The sequence below is a fragment of the Equus caballus genome, chromosome 18 (genome assembly GCF_041296265.1).
Source record: "Equus caballus isolate H_3958 breed thoroughbred chromosome 18, TB-T2T, whole genome shotgun sequence".
NCBI lineage: Eukaryota > Metazoa > Chordata > Mammalia > Perissodactyla > Equidae > Equus > Equus caballus.
Window position 1 is genome coordinate 72,123,651 of NC_091701.1, and position 18,330 is coordinate 72,141,980.

At 38.7% G+C, this 18,330-nt stretch overlaps 1 protein-coding gene across 3 annotated transcripts in view; it reads right to left on the bottom strand.

Annotated features, from left to right (window-relative positions):
- DNAH7 (dynein axonemal heavy chain 7) overlaps nt 1-18,330 on the bottom strand; it is a 235,426-nt gene that overhangs the window by 88,780 nt on the left and 128,316 nt on the right. For all 3 annotated transcript variants that reach the window (XM_070242074.1, XM_023622248.2, XM_023622249.2), the window contains 6 exons: nt 17,157-17,312; nt 15,985-16,153; nt 13,517-13,643; nt 11,818-12,037; nt 5,298-6,170; nt 3,026-3,255 (listed from right to left, as the gene is read on the bottom strand). In XM_070242074.1, coding sequence (XP_070098175.1) covers nt 3,026-3,255; nt 5,298-6,170; nt 11,818-12,037; nt 13,517-13,643; nt 15,985-16,153; nt 17,157-17,312 — 1,775 coding nt within the window. The remainder of the gene's footprint in view (nt 1-3,025; nt 3,256-5,297; nt 6,171-11,817; nt 12,038-13,516; nt 13,644-15,984; nt 16,154-17,156; nt 17,313-18,330) is intronic.

The window sequence follows — 18,330 nt, forward strand, 5'->3', positions numbered from 1 at the left end:
ATTCAGAAGTTATTCTCTTTTATTTATTATACACTAGGTAGAAGGCAAAGAGTATCCTATACGAAAATGAACGGTGTACCTCTAAAACTACGCACCTTGGGAAGTTTATTCCAACACTGTGGGTCCTTAAAACCTTTTTATAATCACTTCTTTTAAATAGACTTTGACGCTCAGAGTATATTATTTTGAATGTTGCCAAAGGTGGCAAATGACTTTAAGATGTATCCAATATGTTGAAATAGGAATGTTTATCAAGACAAAAGTGACAAATAGGATAGATAATAAACCTCAACTTTTTTTTTTTTGGTGCAAAATGATTATAAGGTAATAATAATTGGTTAGAAATAACATAATATTTTAATGTACTTTAAAATTTTTATCTGCATTCATATATGTTCTCTAGATAATCATCCAGAGAAATATGTAGAGAAAACTATTCTTCTTTATAATTTGTTTCATTTTAAATATTTGATATACCACAATGTTTCAATGTAAAAGGTGACACCTTTTAGAAATCCTCTTCAAACAGTAGGCTGGAGTGGGTAAGGATCGGCCTGCTAATTGTCTAAAGGGAGAAGCACTCTCTTAACTGAGTGTTTTACTGGCTTAGTCGGAATAGGTAACCAGGAGAACACTGAAAAACCGTCAGAAAAAAATCAAATTTAGAGGTGAGGGCATGCCACATTTTTGTCACCTGTTGGTTCCCTCTGAGTTAGCAAAATATCTGACAGGACTGAGAACCCAGGGGACTGGATACATGAGACCATATTACCCGTGAGTTCGGTTTCAGTTGGAACCTTGTGGAGCAAGCACAGGAAAGGTCTCGCTCCTGCCAGCAGGAAGCAGTTTCAATGTTCTGGGTCATCTAAACCACTGGTTTCCTGGCAGGTGACCTGAGAACTTGCTGCCAGGTTCCAGTACTACCTGGCTATAGAGAGATCTGAAGGCTTCAGCTATTAAGGGAAGAGTAACTACGGGGTGGGGGGCGGGGGGATTCCAGTTGATGTAAATGAGAATTTTTTTAAAAAAGAGGAAAATTTGAAAGGCAAATAAGAATATCCAAAAGTGCCTAGAAAATATTATTTCAACTTCTCTATAAGTTTGCATCTCCATTTTATAATCTTTCTTTCAGTTAGGACAGCCTTTTTTTTTTTTTTTAAAGATTGGCACCTGAGCTAACAACTGTTGCCAATCTTCTTTTTTTTTTTCTGCTTTACCTTCCCAACCCCCCCGTACATAGTTGTATATCTTAGTTGTAGGTCCTTGTAGTTGTGGGATGTGGGATGCCGCCTCAATGTGGCCTGACAAGTGGTGCCATGTCTGCACCCAGGATGCGAACCCTGGGCTACTGCAGTGGAGCGCACAAACTTAACCACTCGGCCACGGAGCCAGCCCCTAGGACAGTCTTAAACATTGTGAGCATACACTCAAACAGAGACATCAGTGATATTCAAAATTCAATCAGACTCTCCAAGAGGTTCTGATCCTCCTAGAAGGGAAAATATGGAGGGGAAAAAAAGCAAGATTCCATTAAGTTAAAAATCATAAGATCTATATGGAGAGATCATAATCTTGATAGCCAAAGAAATAACAAAATTCAGCCAAGTCATGTAGCAGCCTTGGGTGGCAGCTGCCCATTTCACTAGGTAGATGGAAAAATACTAATGGTGTGATTCAAACCCGGGGTGTGGACTATGGTGAGTGGGAAACGCTGAGGCCCAGCTGCAGAAGGGCATCCCAACAGGCGCTACAAATACGGACGAGGAGTGTTCCACCGTATCCAGGCAGCATCTGGACAATGAGAAAAGGTGCTTCAAAACACCTGAGACTGGGTTAGCTACAGGAAGGTTTAGAATTGACAATAGTTAATATACAAAAATTAAACTCAGCGTGAATATTTGTGTGTTAAGGAATTTGTGCACATTTGATGTTTTAAGGTTTTTTTAATATTTAAAAGAATTTGGTCTGTTAGATTAACAGATCAGCCTTGTAATCTAAGGTAAATTGTATAATTGAGCGATACAGTTAGAGTGTGTTTTTAAGCAAAAAAATTCTCACTAAGTTTGTAGATAATATTAAAACATTTAAAAGAACTTCAGGCTTACCATATGTATACGTTTAACTTACTAGACTTCATAAATTATTTAAGTCTCTAGGAAAGTTTGATTTGTCAAATCAGACCTCAAAAGGAAAATTAAAAAATGGAAAATTATAAATGCAATACAAGAAATTCGTTTAAATAACTTTTTGAATATGACCAAACATTCAAAGTTGAAGTAACTGAAGACCCCCTTGAAAGTGATCATTAAAACTTCTAAATTTCTAACTTTCCAGTTAATTTAATGCTTTTATACTTTATAATATACATATTGAGTATTAATTTTTAGAACCAAAGAAACTTTTGAATAAACTTTTCTGTGTGTAAAAGTTACTCTCAATGACATCAAAAAACTCACATTGACACATTCTATAGTACCTAAGTTTATTGAAGTTTATATTGATGTTTTCAGATGGAAGTTTATTTGAAGAAGAAAAGCTGACCATGTATATTCAGAGGCTGTCTGGGTTTCAACTGTTCAGTACCTAAAGAGAAGGTTTATCTCTTATCTAATTACTTATCAAAGAAAAGTTACTCTCTAGTAGTGTTTACTCAATACCATTATCAAAGTATCCTGGGGTCTTATAGCTCTGAGTGGCACATCTTCATTCCTTTAACAAATATGATTATGCATTTACGATGTGCTAGGCAATGTGCCTGTACAAGAGAATAAGACCCGCTCCCTACCCTAAGAATGTTTGTGGAGTAAATCAACTAAAGATTTAACAAAATTCAAGGTGTGTATATATATAAATTCAAGGTATATATATATATATATATATATATATATATATAAAAAACATGAATTGAAGGTGTGTGTATATATATAACATGAATCTCTATTACATCACAGCTATGTCATTTTTGTACATGCAAACATTTTAAAACTGCCACAGCTTACTTAGAAACATGAAATTTCATTTTTACCTTCTTTTCTTTTCCAACAACAGTTTGAAGGTGGAGATTAATTCAAGATAAGAGGTAGGAGTCACATAATTGTATCTCTGAAGTTCAACATAGAAGGATGTTGATAAATCTATGGTAGACGTGTGGAAGCTTTTACACATGTCGATACAGCCATCTCGTATTTCCTCTGACATTTCAATCTCTTCCAAGAAGCGTGAGGCAACTGCCTGTAGTGCATCTTCAGGCCAGGACTAAATTTAAGATAAATGCTTTAGCACTTGATCCAAGGTACTAATACAAATCTGTTACTACTGCAGTCCTTTACAACTTATGGATGTTGGAAGTGGAGGGTGAAGCCTAAGGGATGGGGTGGGAGAAACACTTCCGTGAGCAACTTCCCCCAAGTACTTGCATGCTTAGGGCAGGGAGACCGAAGGTACTGCATGTGATATTAACTCTTCATCGCTTGTTCAGAGGTTAGAGAAATTGTTCATGAGTATCTCAGGAGGAAGGAAGAGGAGAGGAACTGAACTAATGGAATGTCTATGTCTGTTTGCATTCTACTACTGCTATTTTCTCATTTAATTCTCCCAACAATTCTCTGAGGTAAATGTTATTATCCTTTCCCCTAAACTCCAGAATCATAAGACCAGCTACCTTCTTGATTTCTCTTACAGGCATCTCAAACTTAGCAAGTCCAAAATGTGGTTCTTATCTCTCCCAAAATGGTTGCAGTCTTCCCCAACTTAGTAAACATCACCACTTAGTATCCACCCAGTTGCTCAAGTCAAAACGCAGGAATCATCCTTGATCTCTCTCCTCTTCCTCAACCCTACATCCATCCTGTAAGCAAGTTCTTTAGGCACCATCCCTAAAAGAGCTTCCCAATCCTTTCCCTTCTTTCCATATCTACAACTATCCCAGTTCACCTCTCTATTAACATCTGGTTGGAATATTCCAATAGGGTTCTAACTGGTCTCCCAGCTTGTCTGCTCCACACAGCTGCCAGAGTGATCTTTTCAAGATCACTCTCACAGCACACTCCCCAATTTATAATCCTTCGAAGACTTCCCAGCATACTTAAAATAAAATCCAAAACCAACTTGTGAGTCTCTACCTGATCTGGCCCTTCCCACCTTTCTGCCCTCAACTCTCCTACTTCCCTTAGTCACTCTGCTCTCGTCGCCTGCTCTTCTCTCCCACTCATTCCTTCTATAGCTCCCCTTGCCTTCACTAGTTGATTCTCTCTGCCCAGATCCTCTCAGGACTGGCGTGTTTTGTCTTTCATGTTTCCTCTTAAAGGTCACCTATTCAGAAAGCCTTTTACTCCCTATATTCTACCCTGTATGATGGAATTACTTTTTGCTAATTTGTTTGTCTGTAGAAAGCAAGCTTAAGGAGAGCAGAAGACTTCTGTGTTTCATTTCCCTCTTCATCTCCAGCTTTTAGAATAAGAGTGGCTACAGAGCAAGGGTTCAATAAAAATGTTTTGCATGAAATAACTAATCTCAGCAGGAAGTGCAGACATAGAGGAGCTGTGTAAATTCCTCAAGGTCAAAAATGCTCGTGAGCTGGACCTCACTCACAGGATCTCTGCCACAGCCCACAAATTTCTTACCTGCCACCCTTGTCCACTGTGCTCTGTATTTCCTGATACTGTAGTTTACCTCAAAAAGTGTCCCTTTGGCTTTCTTCCTTTTGACTTCTTGTTGGGTTGGGCTAACAGAAAGAGATTGGAGGGTGGAAGAAGAAAGAGGTAGAGGTATTTATACCCTCCCTTTCTTTCTAGCAGGAACTGAGTTCTAGGTTTTGGGTTTCTATTCCTGTCAGGCATCCTACTTCCACAGCTCCAAGCTCCAGTAACTCTTTCCTCCCTATGCCCTTTTATGTCCAGCTGTGGTAACAACTTCCTGCTATGCTCCACCACTTCCTGATTGCTCCCCGATTCCCTCTCTGTTCCTTTCACCCTGCCTGCACCTCCCTGAACAGTCCTTCATTCAGCTTTCCTCAGTGAAGCCTTCCAGTGTGCTCTCTGTTTCCTGTCAGGACCCTGATTGATGTACAAATTTATCCTCAAACTTTCTACAATATATTGAGGTTAATGACTATAGACACTAGAAATAAAATGTCTTTCTATTATCATGATTTCTTGAATTATAATTTCATAAAGTGCATTGTTATTGATCAGAAAATTCTGCTAAACTACATTTTTTAGGGGAAGTCTATAAAATGTCATGATAATGATGGAGATTCAACATTTCTAGAACTCTATCTAAAATTTACAAGGCAATACCTGAAACCAGTCAATGGTACAGCAGTTAACAAGAGCAGGGAACTTTCTAAGTCGAATCCGAAATGCATCTCCAATGGGACTCATGGCGAGCACAACATGCAGTTGGTTGCGGCAGCGATCAATAAACATGTTGAAAAGAGCTATGGGGCTTCCGTCTGTTTGTTTGGTTTTATCCCGTTGGCGATCCAACTGACGCATCTTTTCACATATTTCCTGCTTCTCATCTACTGCGAAGAGATTTGGAATCTCCCCAGCATTTAGCAGATTGTTGACATCTTCTAGAAATGACTCCCTTTTAATCTGAGTATCTGTAAACAGGAAGACTCCCTGCACCTCACCTTCAGCACACTTCCTTAAGATCACTTTTAAATCTTCACGCCACTCAGCGGTACCATAGCCCTTGGTGATTTCAACCTGGAAAACTGAATAATCAGCCATGTGGGCAGCTAATCTAGTGACAGACTGCCTTCCACTCCCTCCAACACCAACCAGAAGAGCATGGCTGCGAGGCTGCTTCAGGATCCTGGAAATTCTGCTGATGTGTTCTATGGCAAATCGGAATAAGACAAGGTTCATGGTTTTTTTGCTTATGTTGTTGTATTCTTCCAGGTGAGCTTCTACTATCACTCGAAGATTATCCACATCTGCAATTTCTCTGTAGTTGGTATCCTCCCTCTTGGGATCATGGAAATCACAAAACATTAAGCTGCGTAAATCATCTTCTTCCACTATTCCATCATTATTAAAATCCAAACTTCGAAAAAGCTCATGAAAATCTTCATGCATATATTGTTCCAAAATTTCTTGAATGTAGTTGATAAGCCAACTTCTGTCTGAGTTATCCAGAAGGCGATCATAATACACTCTAAGGACCTGTATAGTAATTAAAAAGCAGCTTTAGGAACTGATTCTTCTATTTTTTTAGTTTTATTTCTGTGCTAACCTCAAGTAATATACAAAGCACTCTCAGAAAATTTCTGTGGGCTTATTAAAAGCATGTCCAAACAATCATGACTGACTCATAATAATGTTTGTTTTAAATATTAGTTTTGATCATATATATTTGGCATAATACACAGCTACATTGTTGTCAGTAAATAAAGGTAATTTGGGGGGACTGAAGCAGACTGTAGAGATGCGAAGAGTACTAAGGACTAGAGAAAGAAAGACAAGGACGAGAGAAGGTGAGTGACGGCCTTGCGGGTCACTCAACCATGGATAACAGAGCTGGGCACTGGTACCTAGGGGTCTCCAACTCCCCTACGGTGATTTCCTTTTTCCAAGCCAGATAACATTTTGAAAATTATTGGGAAATCAATAGATATTACTTGTTTTTTAAAAAGCACATTTTCTAGAAAAAGAGAGAATGTCTTACATGGAGGGGAAGTTTGTTTTGGACATTTGATAATTATTTTTGCTGTAAGTCATTGCAGAGAGCAACCTACTAAATCTCTGATTATAGGCACAGGTTATGGAGCTGCAAGAATTAGTTAATCAGCCTTGCTACATTAATTAACTATTTCCTCAAAGTGTTATGAGTGTCCCGTCATTACTGTCTGTTTGGACCGAACTCTATCCTCCAAAAATACATGTGTTGAAGCCCTAACGCCCCAAAGAGACAGTATTTGGAGAGAAGTGCTTTAAGGAGGTAATTAAGGTCAAAGGAAGTCATAAGGTTGGGGCTCTAGTCCAATAGGGCTGGTGTCCTTAAAAGAAGAGGAAGGGACACCAGAGCTCTGGCTCCCTCTCTGCGGGCACATGGAGGAAAGGCTGTGTGAGGACACCGTGAGAAGGCGGCCGTCTGTAAGACAGGAGGAGAGCTTTCACCAGAAACCAGCACTAACGGCCCCTTGATCTTCCACTTCTGGCCTCCAGAGCTGTGAGGAAATTTCTGTTGTTTAAGGCACTCAGTCTGTGGTATTTCTGTTACGGCAGCACTAGCAGACTCACACACATGCGACATGAGCAATGTAGATTTTCGTTGGCAAAACTTCTGACTTTGAGTCCTGACCCTGCTATGCCGTTTTGGGCAAATTACTTAAACCTGTCTGCACCAGCATCTTTACCTATAAAGCGGAAGTAGTTAATACCTACCTTACAAATCTCATATGGCAAAAATAGAATGACAACGTATGTGGAAACACTATAGAACTGATAAATATAACTATTACATCCTGCCTTGGATTCAGCATAATGGTGTTCAAGAATAATGACTGTAGTGTTTTCACTGTTGTCAAGTTGATGACATAATAGTATTATCCCTTTTTCTAGTACTAGTGGCTGTAGAGGCAAATGATTTAAGTTGCCCCCAGTCCTCCACTCCAACCAGTTTAAAAGCTATTTCTCTACAGGATAATCTAGATTCCCCACATATGCCAATAGTCACCCCCTTGCACTGAGGTACCAAAGACCTCATACAATATTCCTATGAGAGGAAGGAACTAAATTGAGCCAACCTCACATATCAGGCATCAGCCTAAGCATGAATCAAGTATATTATTATCTAGCTGGCAATTTCGCAAAACCTAAGGCAATGTTTCCTCAAAGATCGTCAACACATCTGCATTGAATCATCTGAGGTACTTGCTAAAATGCAGATTCCAGGGCCCCACTCTGGACTTGCTGACTTGAACGATTTGAGGACAGTGCCTGAGATTATCCTTTCTTTTTTCTTTCTTCATTTCCGTATATAACTTACAAAAATCTTAAGGGTAAGGTTCCAAGACTTTTTAAACATTTATACAGCCATGTAACTACCACCAAGATCAAGATCTAGAACATTCCCAGCACCTTGGCAGGCTCCCTCATTCTCACTTCTGTTGATGTCTGTCCTCCTCCCTCCGCCCCAGGGGACTATTATTCTATCAGCATGTCTTACATTTTTAAAAGCAGGCATGTAAAATTTTCTATTATAAATCTAAATTATTGCAAGGGAGGTCATTTCTGGCATATTTATATTGTATTTGTGCTTTGAATTGATTTGCCTCAAAGCCTTGATTACAGATTGTTTTAACTGATATATTACTCACATGTAAAATTTACTCTTTTAAAGAATGTGATTCAACGGCTTTTAGAATATTCACAAAGTTGTGCAACCACCACCACTATCTAATTCTAGAACTTTTCCATCACCCCAAAAAGAATCTTTGTACCCACTAGCAGTCGCTCCTTATTATCCTCCCCTCTGCCAGCACAGCCCATGGCTACCATTCATCTACTTTCTGTCACCATGGATTCGCTTGTTCTGGACATTTCATATAAATGGAATCACATAATATGTGGCCCTTGGGGTCTGGCTTCTTTCACTCAGCATGTTTTCTAGGTTCATCCATGTTGTAGCATGTATCAGTATTTCTTTTTAGAGATGAATAAAATTCCATTGTGTGTGTGTGTGTGTGTATACACACATATACATTTTGTTTGTCCATTCATCAGCTGACGTACATTTGAGTTGTTTCCCCTTTTTGGCTATTATGAATAATTCTGCTAATAACATTTGTGTACAAATTTTTGTGTGGACATATGTTTTCAATTCTCCTGGAAGGAGTGGAAGTGCTGGGTCATATGCTAACTCTATGTTTAACATTCTGAGGAACTATCAAACTGTTTTCCAAAGCAGCTGCACCATATTACATTTGCACAAGCAATTATGAGGCTTCCAATTCCTCCATCATCCTCACCAACATTTATTATTATCTATCTTTTTTTGCTGAGGAAGAGTCACCCTAAGTTAACAGATGTTAGCTCTGTTAATAGATCTAACAGATGCCAATATTTCTCTATTTTGTATGTGGTGGCATGGCGGCCGATGAGTAGTGTAGGTCCACGCCCAGGAACTGAACCCAGGCCACCCACGCGGAGCACGTTGAACTTAACCATTAGGTCACAGGGTTGGCCCTATTATCTGTCTTTTTGATTACAGTCATCCTAGTGGGTATGAGGGGTACTTTACTGCAGTTTTGAATTTCCTAATGCATAATGATGTTGACTATCTTTTCATGTGCTTATTGGCCATTTCTATATCATCCTTGGAGAAGCGTCCATTCAAACCTTTGCCCACTTTTATTTTGGGTTATTTATCTGATACTGTTGAGTTGTAATAGTTCTTTATGTATTCTGGACAGTAGACATTCATCAGATATATGATTTACAAGTATTTTCTCCCATTCCATGGGTTGTCTTTTCCTTCCTAGATAGCATCCTTCAAAGCATGAAATGTTTAACTTTGATGAAATTGAATTTATATATTTTTTCTTTTCTTTGGTTGTTTGTGCAGAATATCTATATTTAACAAGCCAACCAGATGTTATACAGACTAGCGCTGGAGCGCCATGCAGAAGCCAAAGGGAATGCAAAATAGTAAGCCAGTTTTATACTTTGAAATCTCTTTAGTAAAATTATATTAGGACTTCTAGTTTGGCAAAAGTGTCTGGAAAGGAAAAAGCCCTAAAGTAGTGGCTGACATTCATTAGACCCTTAAGAAATCTTTTTTGAGTGAACAGAAATGGAGCACAAATGAGAGTGTTGAGTTCAATCATTTCATATTTTTTGAAATGTTGAAAACAACGTGTCTAGCACTGTTCTCAGCACTGTGGATAATCAGTGAGAAAAAAAAGAAATCTCTGCCCTCACAGAGCTTGCGTGCTGTCTGAGGGAGGTGCACAATAAACACAACACATGACTTCTGTGGCACGTTGGAAGTTGACCAATGTTATGGAAAGAAGAAAAACAGAGCAAGTCAAGAAAGACTGGAACTGCTAGTGGCATGTGAGGCTGCAGTATTCTATAGGGCGGTCAGTGTGGGCCTCATCGAGAAGGAGAGATTTGATCAAAGGCAAGAGGAAGCTGGCCCAGAGGATCAGTATCTGGGGAACAGCGTTGCAGGCAGAGAGAACAGCCCAGGAGGCCTGCGCTGCTGGTGAAGGGTGAAGGTGGGTGAGAGCAGGACGCAGCCTGAGGGGAGGGAGGGAGAGCTGCACATACAAGGTCTTACAGGCCACAGGTCTTTGTTCTGAATTCCTCCCTGTGAAGTAGGGTGTTCCTGCAAGGTTTTGAGCTGAGGACTTAAACTCATTTCATTATAATGAATATGAAGTAGTCACTAAAAATTACAAGTTATTATATTATGAACCTCATTAAATGCCTGAAAAGCTCAACAGTCATTGTCAGAACTCAATAATCTGACATCCAAGCATCTGAAAAATGCTAAAATGTAACTGTAAACATCACAAAAATCCAATGGCACACATGAACTACTCCCATAGCTGGAAGAAAGCAATGGCGTGTATGAGCCCAAGTGATGAAGCACGTTACATATTGTAAGACTGTCTGCCTTCTCCCTTATGCACTCATTCAACAGTACTTACTGAGCACTTGCTATGTGTCAAGCATTGGGAAAAGCAGTGAATAAATAAAATTGCTGCTCTCATAAAGCTTCTATTCAAGTAGAGACAACAAGTAAGCAAAAATATAGACAGTGTCAAGCGACATTCAGTGTTATGAAGAATTAAGTGAAACAAGGGACAAAGAGCTGTAGGGGTAGAGATGGCCCAAGGCGAGCTCCTATGGAAAGGGGATATTTGAGCAGAGACCTGAAGGAGATAAGTGGGAAAGCTTTGTGGATAATGAAGGGAAGAATGTTCTAGGCAGAAGGAAATCAAGGGTAAAAATCCTGAGGTGGAGGATGCTAGATGCTTTCTAGAGTAAGACTTGGCCCCTGACAAAATGCTGCCTTAGACAATGCACTCCTTCAATGAAGTCAACGACCTCTCCTCGTCTTGCCTTTCTCCTTCTCCATCTTTCAGCATATTTCTATTACCCACGTAACCTAAAGACGTACAGCCTGTGCCCATGTCCCAGAATATGGATCCCACTCAGGCAATTATGTGACCTACAGCGGAGTGCAGTAAGAATCCAAAGACCATACTTTTCCAAAGAATTACTTTCAGGGACCTTGCTGTGGCCAAAATTTCCGAGTGGAATGTACCTTCACTTAGCCATATATTTGAATGCGGGAAGATTTAGGAATTCAAATAGTAGCTCTAAAAAGCCTACAGAAATGAAATTTTTAAAAGCCCTTTTGAAATTTATGTCTCTGTAGGACATGGTTTTAACATAACAGCACATTCCCATTTTCTAGCTTTCTTAACTACATTATTAAAATTAAAATAACTATATTCTTCATATAATAAAAATGGAAGAACATTTTTCCTCCCACTTTCTGATTAGTTGGCTATTTTTAACTCCCTTAAAGAAGATTGACCCAAAGTGATATCTACTTCAAAATATCCTATAAATCAACAGAAATTCCTAAAAACGGGAGATAAAGCATTTTAAACATCCTAAAATATATTAGTATTAAATACTTTAAAAAATTATCTTGACCATTGGCCTTCTTAATGCCAAATAGCTGAATGCATTTCAACAATATAAGCTATCAAATATTTCTTTTTACCCAATTGTTGGCACGATAAAATCTTTATTTCTTGCATAATCATATTTCAATGACACAGAAATCTACCTCATGAACCCAAAGACGTTTGATCACTTCTTTGGTTTCTGCTGTTTCTGGTCTTGACAAACAAACGCCCTGAATGACACGGGAGAAGTCTCGGAGGTTGAACAAGTAGTGAGATTTGGCTGGCGTAGGCAAGAGATTTTTCATTGCTTCTTTATACAGAGTCATTGTACCATTTACAATTTGTGTGGTCAAATCTAGAAAATCGTCTGGAAACTTATAACTTAAAAAAATGATTTTAAATAAAAAGAAAGAAAAATGTTAGCAAATATAGAATTATAATACACAAATAATATTTAGCATGATTAGCCTAAAATTTTTTCTTTTTAATCTTGTTTTTTTTTTCCTCTGGCTTTTTTTTTTATTTTTTATTTTTTTTCTCCCCAAAGACCCCCAGTACATAGTTGCATATTTTAGTTGTGGGTCCTTCTAGTTGTGGCATGCAGGATGCTGCCTCAATGTGGCCTAACGAGTGGTGCCATGTCCGCGCCCAGGATCCGAACCCTGGGCCGCCAGAAGCAGAGTACACGAACCTAACCCCTCAGCCACGGGGCCGGCCCCTAGCCTAAAATTTTTATTCTGGTTAAATCAATTGATTTAGTTTAGAGAATTACCATTTCTTGTTATAATAATAGAATTTTTACTTCTTTTAAAGCTACTTTCCATTCATTATTTTATTTTCTGTCCAAAGGAACTCCATGAGTAAGCAGGACCAATTTAATGAACTTAAAACTACTTGAGTGAATAGAAGAGGCAGCCAAGGAACCCAGATTACATAACTCAAACCCAGCACCCCTGGACAATGTGTCCTAACCTCTTTCTTTCACTCCCTGGCATTCTCAATTGCATATAGATAGAATCCCTGAAGAACCCTGGTGAAACAGGTATTTTCAGAGAAACAGAAGAAAGAAAATACAAACATAGAAAAAGTAAGGAAAACAGAAAAAGAAAAAGAAGAGTGAAAAAGAAAGTGAAAGAAATAGTGAGCCGGGACAATAAAGGGCAAAGGGCATGACTGGAATAGAGAGAACTGGGGAGAGAACATTTATTTGGAAAAACTGGCTATCTTTAACTTCTGGCTTGAGGAGCAGCCCACTGTCCTCCTCCATCATCACGGCAAGGGCAAACAATGACAGTTTCCTGAGAATGACCAGCAGGGAGGCAGGCCACACTTGCACTGCTCAGCTCCACTTGGCTCCCTGACTTCTGTGTATCTTGTGGAGAAGCACTGTGTCCAGAGCCAGGAGCAACGTTTCCCAGGGTACAGGCTCCAAGGCCATACTCAAACCTGGACATGGCCACCCCTAGGGAACTCAAGAGTTCTACTATGGGTATCAAAGGCACAGGATAAATCTAGCATATCTTTCCAGCATTAATTACACTATGTGGTGAAAATTCAAAATATTGATAATTCTAACATGGACATATTATACAGAAGAATATACATTTTTTATAGATTTTTAGGCTAAAATCCAAGACTTCAGACAAAAAAAGGAAAAAGAGAAGACTACTCTGGCCCCTCTGTGTTGTGCTCCCATACCTGGTGATGGGAGCAGTGGAGGGGAGCAATGTTACCTGTTCTCTTTTTCCTCACCTAGGGATGCTTTGGTGGAAATGTTTAAGAACCACTACTTATATTGATACATTTTTAAAAGATTTTATGCCCCGTAATGGAAAAACAAACACACCTTAAATTACTTACCAAATTTTTAAATGCCAGGTTAAGATCCTAGAGAAGATGGTAAACATGGATTTATCACTAAACTCATTGATTGTTACAATATTAAAATGTCGCATGTATCGAGGAGTTACTGGATTTCGACCACCACCTATATATTAAAAAGGATAACTCTTAACAACGTTACTAGTATATAACAGGGTATTTTCTCTAATATTTTACAGCATAAAACAACTTGAAAGATGGACAAATTCATGGCGCACAGAGAAGTTAAGAGTAACCTTGACCTCAAAACAGTTTGGACAACATTGACCTCAAAACAGTTTTCCCCTCAAGCTCAAGGTATTGTTTTCCTCGTTGAATTATCTTAATGAGTTCACCAAATTAGATACAATCTTGGGTCAGGTGTATGTTACCAAGGGCAATCAGACAGACAGAAAGAGCCATTGGCCATGTTCTCCACGACTCACAGCCCAAAGCAGTAAATTGTAAACATCCTCATTACAATATAGTATTAAGATATAATATTATACAATATTAAGGGAACTCTGGTGTATCTGACTGACCAAACTTTAGGGTCCTTCCCACATGGCTGAAATTCAGCACAACTTTGGCATATAGCCTGATTCTTCCCCCACATCTTGAAATGAATTTCCCTACAACTAGTCTGTAGTTCACACGGTCACTTCACCAGCTACTTGCATTTAAAAATTTGGAGATTACCTCAATTTCATAAAATAATGATTACGCTTTCAAATATGAGGCTTTAATAACTGACTTAGCATGTAACATCATTTTACAAAATTGACATTATCATCTTTAAATATATTGTATTTTTAAAAAGAAATTGCATTTGCTTTCTAAGGGATTCCATACTGAAATCTTTGTTAAAGAAGTGATTTTAAAAGTGCAGAGTATCTCTAATATATATTTTGCATAAAAATATATAGGTTCATGTTTTATGTTTGTTTAAAGCCAGGTAAATCTGTATTTTGCTTCTATCACTGAATTATACAGCACTGATTTTGAAAACATGAATAATGTGTGAAAGCATGTAACTGACAGCAATGAGTCTAGAGACCAAAACAGTTCTGTATGTCTATGTATTTAGAAGCTTATAGTGAACACTGGCTTACCTGGGCAATTTTAAGGAATGTGAAAGGTTTGCAGAAGTAAAGGTAAGAGATCGTATCCCCAGCTCTGTCCTCAACCATTCCTCCCAGACCACATTCAGAAATGGTAGTTATTTTTAGAAAATGGGGTCCAAGAGGAAAAGATTCCTCATGGATTCAGCCTATTCCTCTATCCAGTCCCTGAAGAGGCAGAGAAAAGTGGACACGCAGCACAGATGACTAGCTTGGGGTGGTGGGGGAGAGTTATAGTAGAGCTGAAGTCTTAGACCCAGAAGCAAGAGAGTCTTATTAAAAAGAAAGAAAAAAAGGGGCCAGCCCAGTGGCAAAGCAGTTAAGTTTGCACATTCTGCTTTGGCAGCCCAGGGTTCACTGGTTCAGATCCCAGGTGTGGACCTACGCACCATTGGGCAAGCCATGCTGCGGCAGGCATTCCACATATGAAGTAGAGGAAGATGGGCATGGATGTTAGCTCAGGGCCAGTCTTCCTCAGCAAAAAGAGAAGGATTGGTGGCAGATATTAGCTCAGGGCTAATCTTCCTCAAAAAAAATAAAGAAAGAAAGAAAGAAAGGAAAAAAGCATTCAATGTGGCCCAGGGAGTGTGCTGAGAGCAAGTACTGATTTAGAGCAAACTGTCTGTATTAGAGGTCACATGAAGGTCAGGGAGTTTGGAGGCAAATATCAGAGAGATTCTCTGAAGAAGTGGTACACCAAGAAAAGGAATTTTTTTAAAAAATAGAATACCAGCTGGAGTCCAGGAAAACAACAAAGATGTCAGTTAGTTGAATCAAGCCATTTTAGATATTCCAGCATAGAAAATATCCCCTACCTAGAGATTCCTTTGACTTTATAAATTTCTCTTGGAAAATGTAAAAGATCTTTAAGAGTTAATTCTTTGGGCCATTTCCTACTTAAATTCCTCTCAAGAGCCTGTCTAAATCCAGAGTCTCACTAGAATGGGACCTGACTGGGGGGAGAGGAAAGGCCATCTCTGAAGCAAGGATGTTTCATAGAGGTGAAACTTTAAGGAAAGAAACAGAGGGAAATGAATTGCCCCAGGGGGATTTGGGTTCTCAGAATGCAGAGACAGGAAAAGGGGAGCAAAGTTCCAGAAGGTGGGAGAAAAAGAATTTGGAAGAGTTAGTGAGAGAATGGCCCCAACCAAGGCAACCCACTTGGCAATGTTGACCATCTGGGTATACACCCTTAAGTCACAATGTATACACATAGAAAATATCCACATATACACAACATAGTAACTCAAACTCATCAATTGGGTTTCTTTTTCTTTCTCCAGCTGTCTCTTTAGATATAGCCAGAGTGATTTTCAACATTAATAATCACAAACTCAGAAAATGTACCTGGAGGTCCCATAGCACACATGATTTGAATGTCTACTAGTTTAATCATGGAACAATCTTTCAGGTCATACCAATTCCAGTGATCTAACCACTGTCTAAGTAACTCGATGGGAGGTTGAGCCCCGTATACCTCCCGAGCAGGCATATTGACATCATCTACAAAGACAACCTAGAAGGAAAAGAGAAGAGGTATTAGAAAATGTTAACATCTTACTATCGTGTCTGTCCTTGTGTGTAAAGAATGTTGAGGCAAAGAATTAGATTATCTTCTCATGGAGTAGGTATGGGAGAAGAGATGTTTTCTTTTCAAATAAAGAATAACATCCCTTAGGGGCTGGCCCGGTGGTGCAGCGGTTACGTTTGCACGTTCCGCTTCGGTGGCCCGGGGTTTGTGGGTTCGGATCCTGAGTGCGGACCTAGCACCACTTGTTGAGCCATGCTGTGGCAGGCGTCCCACATATAAAGTAGACAAAGATGGGCACGGATGTTAGCTCAGGGCCAGTCTTCCTCAGCAAAAACAAGAGGATTGGCAGCAGATGTTAGCTCAGGGCTAATCTTCTTCAAAAAAAAATAAATAAAAATAAATAACATCCCTTAGAATCCATGCATCTAAGGAATAGGGAGCCAGTCTCATTACTAACCTTTTTTGGTTAGGAGTTTAGGACTTATTAATCCTCTCAAATAATTTGTTTCTCAATATGTCTTCTCTCTTTTCCTTATACAACCTCAATACATTAAAATAAATGAGAAAAGTGTACTTAAAAATGATTATAACCTCTGAGTGGTGACAGTGAGGTTGAGAAGGGTGCTCTTGGCAGAGGAACACAGATGAGTCAGTTGACAGCTGGGTTGTTTAAAGCCCTAGAAGAGCAGGCAGCAAAGACTCTGCCGGGTCAAAATGTTAATGAGAGAATTAGGAAGGAGGTAATTTCCCAGACGAATATTCTACTTTTAATTCAAAGGGCAACTGCTTGTTTTTAATGTCAAGTTGTCTAACGCACATACAAATGTGAACACACTTTTAGGAAAACTTCTTAATCAAAATTTGTGATAAAAAAAAAAACTGCAAAAAGATGTCAAGCCCTAGTATATCTGGTTTCCTCGTTCTGGTTGCAGCTGTGGACATGAATAGGACCAGTGCTGTGTATACGTATAGAAACGAGAGCAATTACCATTCTCTTGCCCAAAGGAGGACCAAAAACTCCCTTTCTCCTTTTGTCCAGTTTTGACATGATAATATTCTGAGTTTGAGCTGCTGTCGTTTGTGCTGAGAAGTTAATTAGCAGAGGCTTGTAGATTTCTTTATTGAGTTGATTTAAAAGAAAATTCTATATAATAAGAAATAATAAAATAAGCCATAGCTGGAATTATATTTTGACATTTCAAAATAAACACTAAGCATCATTGTCAACACACTTGAATTTAAACTTGGCATGTCATAAAAAGGTAAAAAGATGTGGAATCAACAGAAATAACAGTTACCATGTCAATGGAGAGTCTCTATGTGTCCAGGCTCGGAGCAGTGGCTTCTCCGATTTTCAAAACCAACTTGCAGAGGACACATTCCTTCTTAACATGAAGTCACAGGGACTCAGAAGTTAAGCAACTTGATTGGGTCTTCAGACTGCCATTTGCCTCTCTCCAGATCAATGTTCATTTTAATACAGCTTATTATCTTTTCACTTAAATACCAAGTTTACCTGACTATAAGTTAGGAAGCTTAAATAACATAATTGTATTTTTAAAATGGAATTCACTGAAAAGCAGGTATCATTACCATGATTCTTAATCAAGATGTTGTGGTTCTACAAATCATCTTGTAGAAGAATAATGAGATAGGAAAACATTTACAATACATTAAGTAGAAAGAAGCAGATTACAAAATAAGATACAAAGTATATTGCCAATTTTGTGAAAAAGTTGGGGTTTTTTTTCCCTAGGCTGTTAATTACCTGGGCTGAATTTGATGGAGGCACAAATGACAAAAGGCTTAATTTTTCTCCAGCCACTGCCTTAACCATGTCAAGTCTCCATTCCCTGACTCTTGATGATATCAGGGTAAATCCTCTAGCTTTCTGTACACTTTCAGTTATTTTTCTAAAATCCAGGCCAAATCAACATCTTGATTTAAAATCTCAGTCTAAATCTCTCTCCTCCCTGCTCTCGGATATTCCCTGACACATACTGCATTTAGTTTATGATAAAGGTATCATTTCAATCTGTTGTGAAAGAGATTATTCAATAAATGATACCAGGACAATTACTAAACTATACACCCAAACATATTCCAAAAGGATTAAAGGATTAAATTAAAATATAAAATCAATAAAGAACTAGGAACAGATA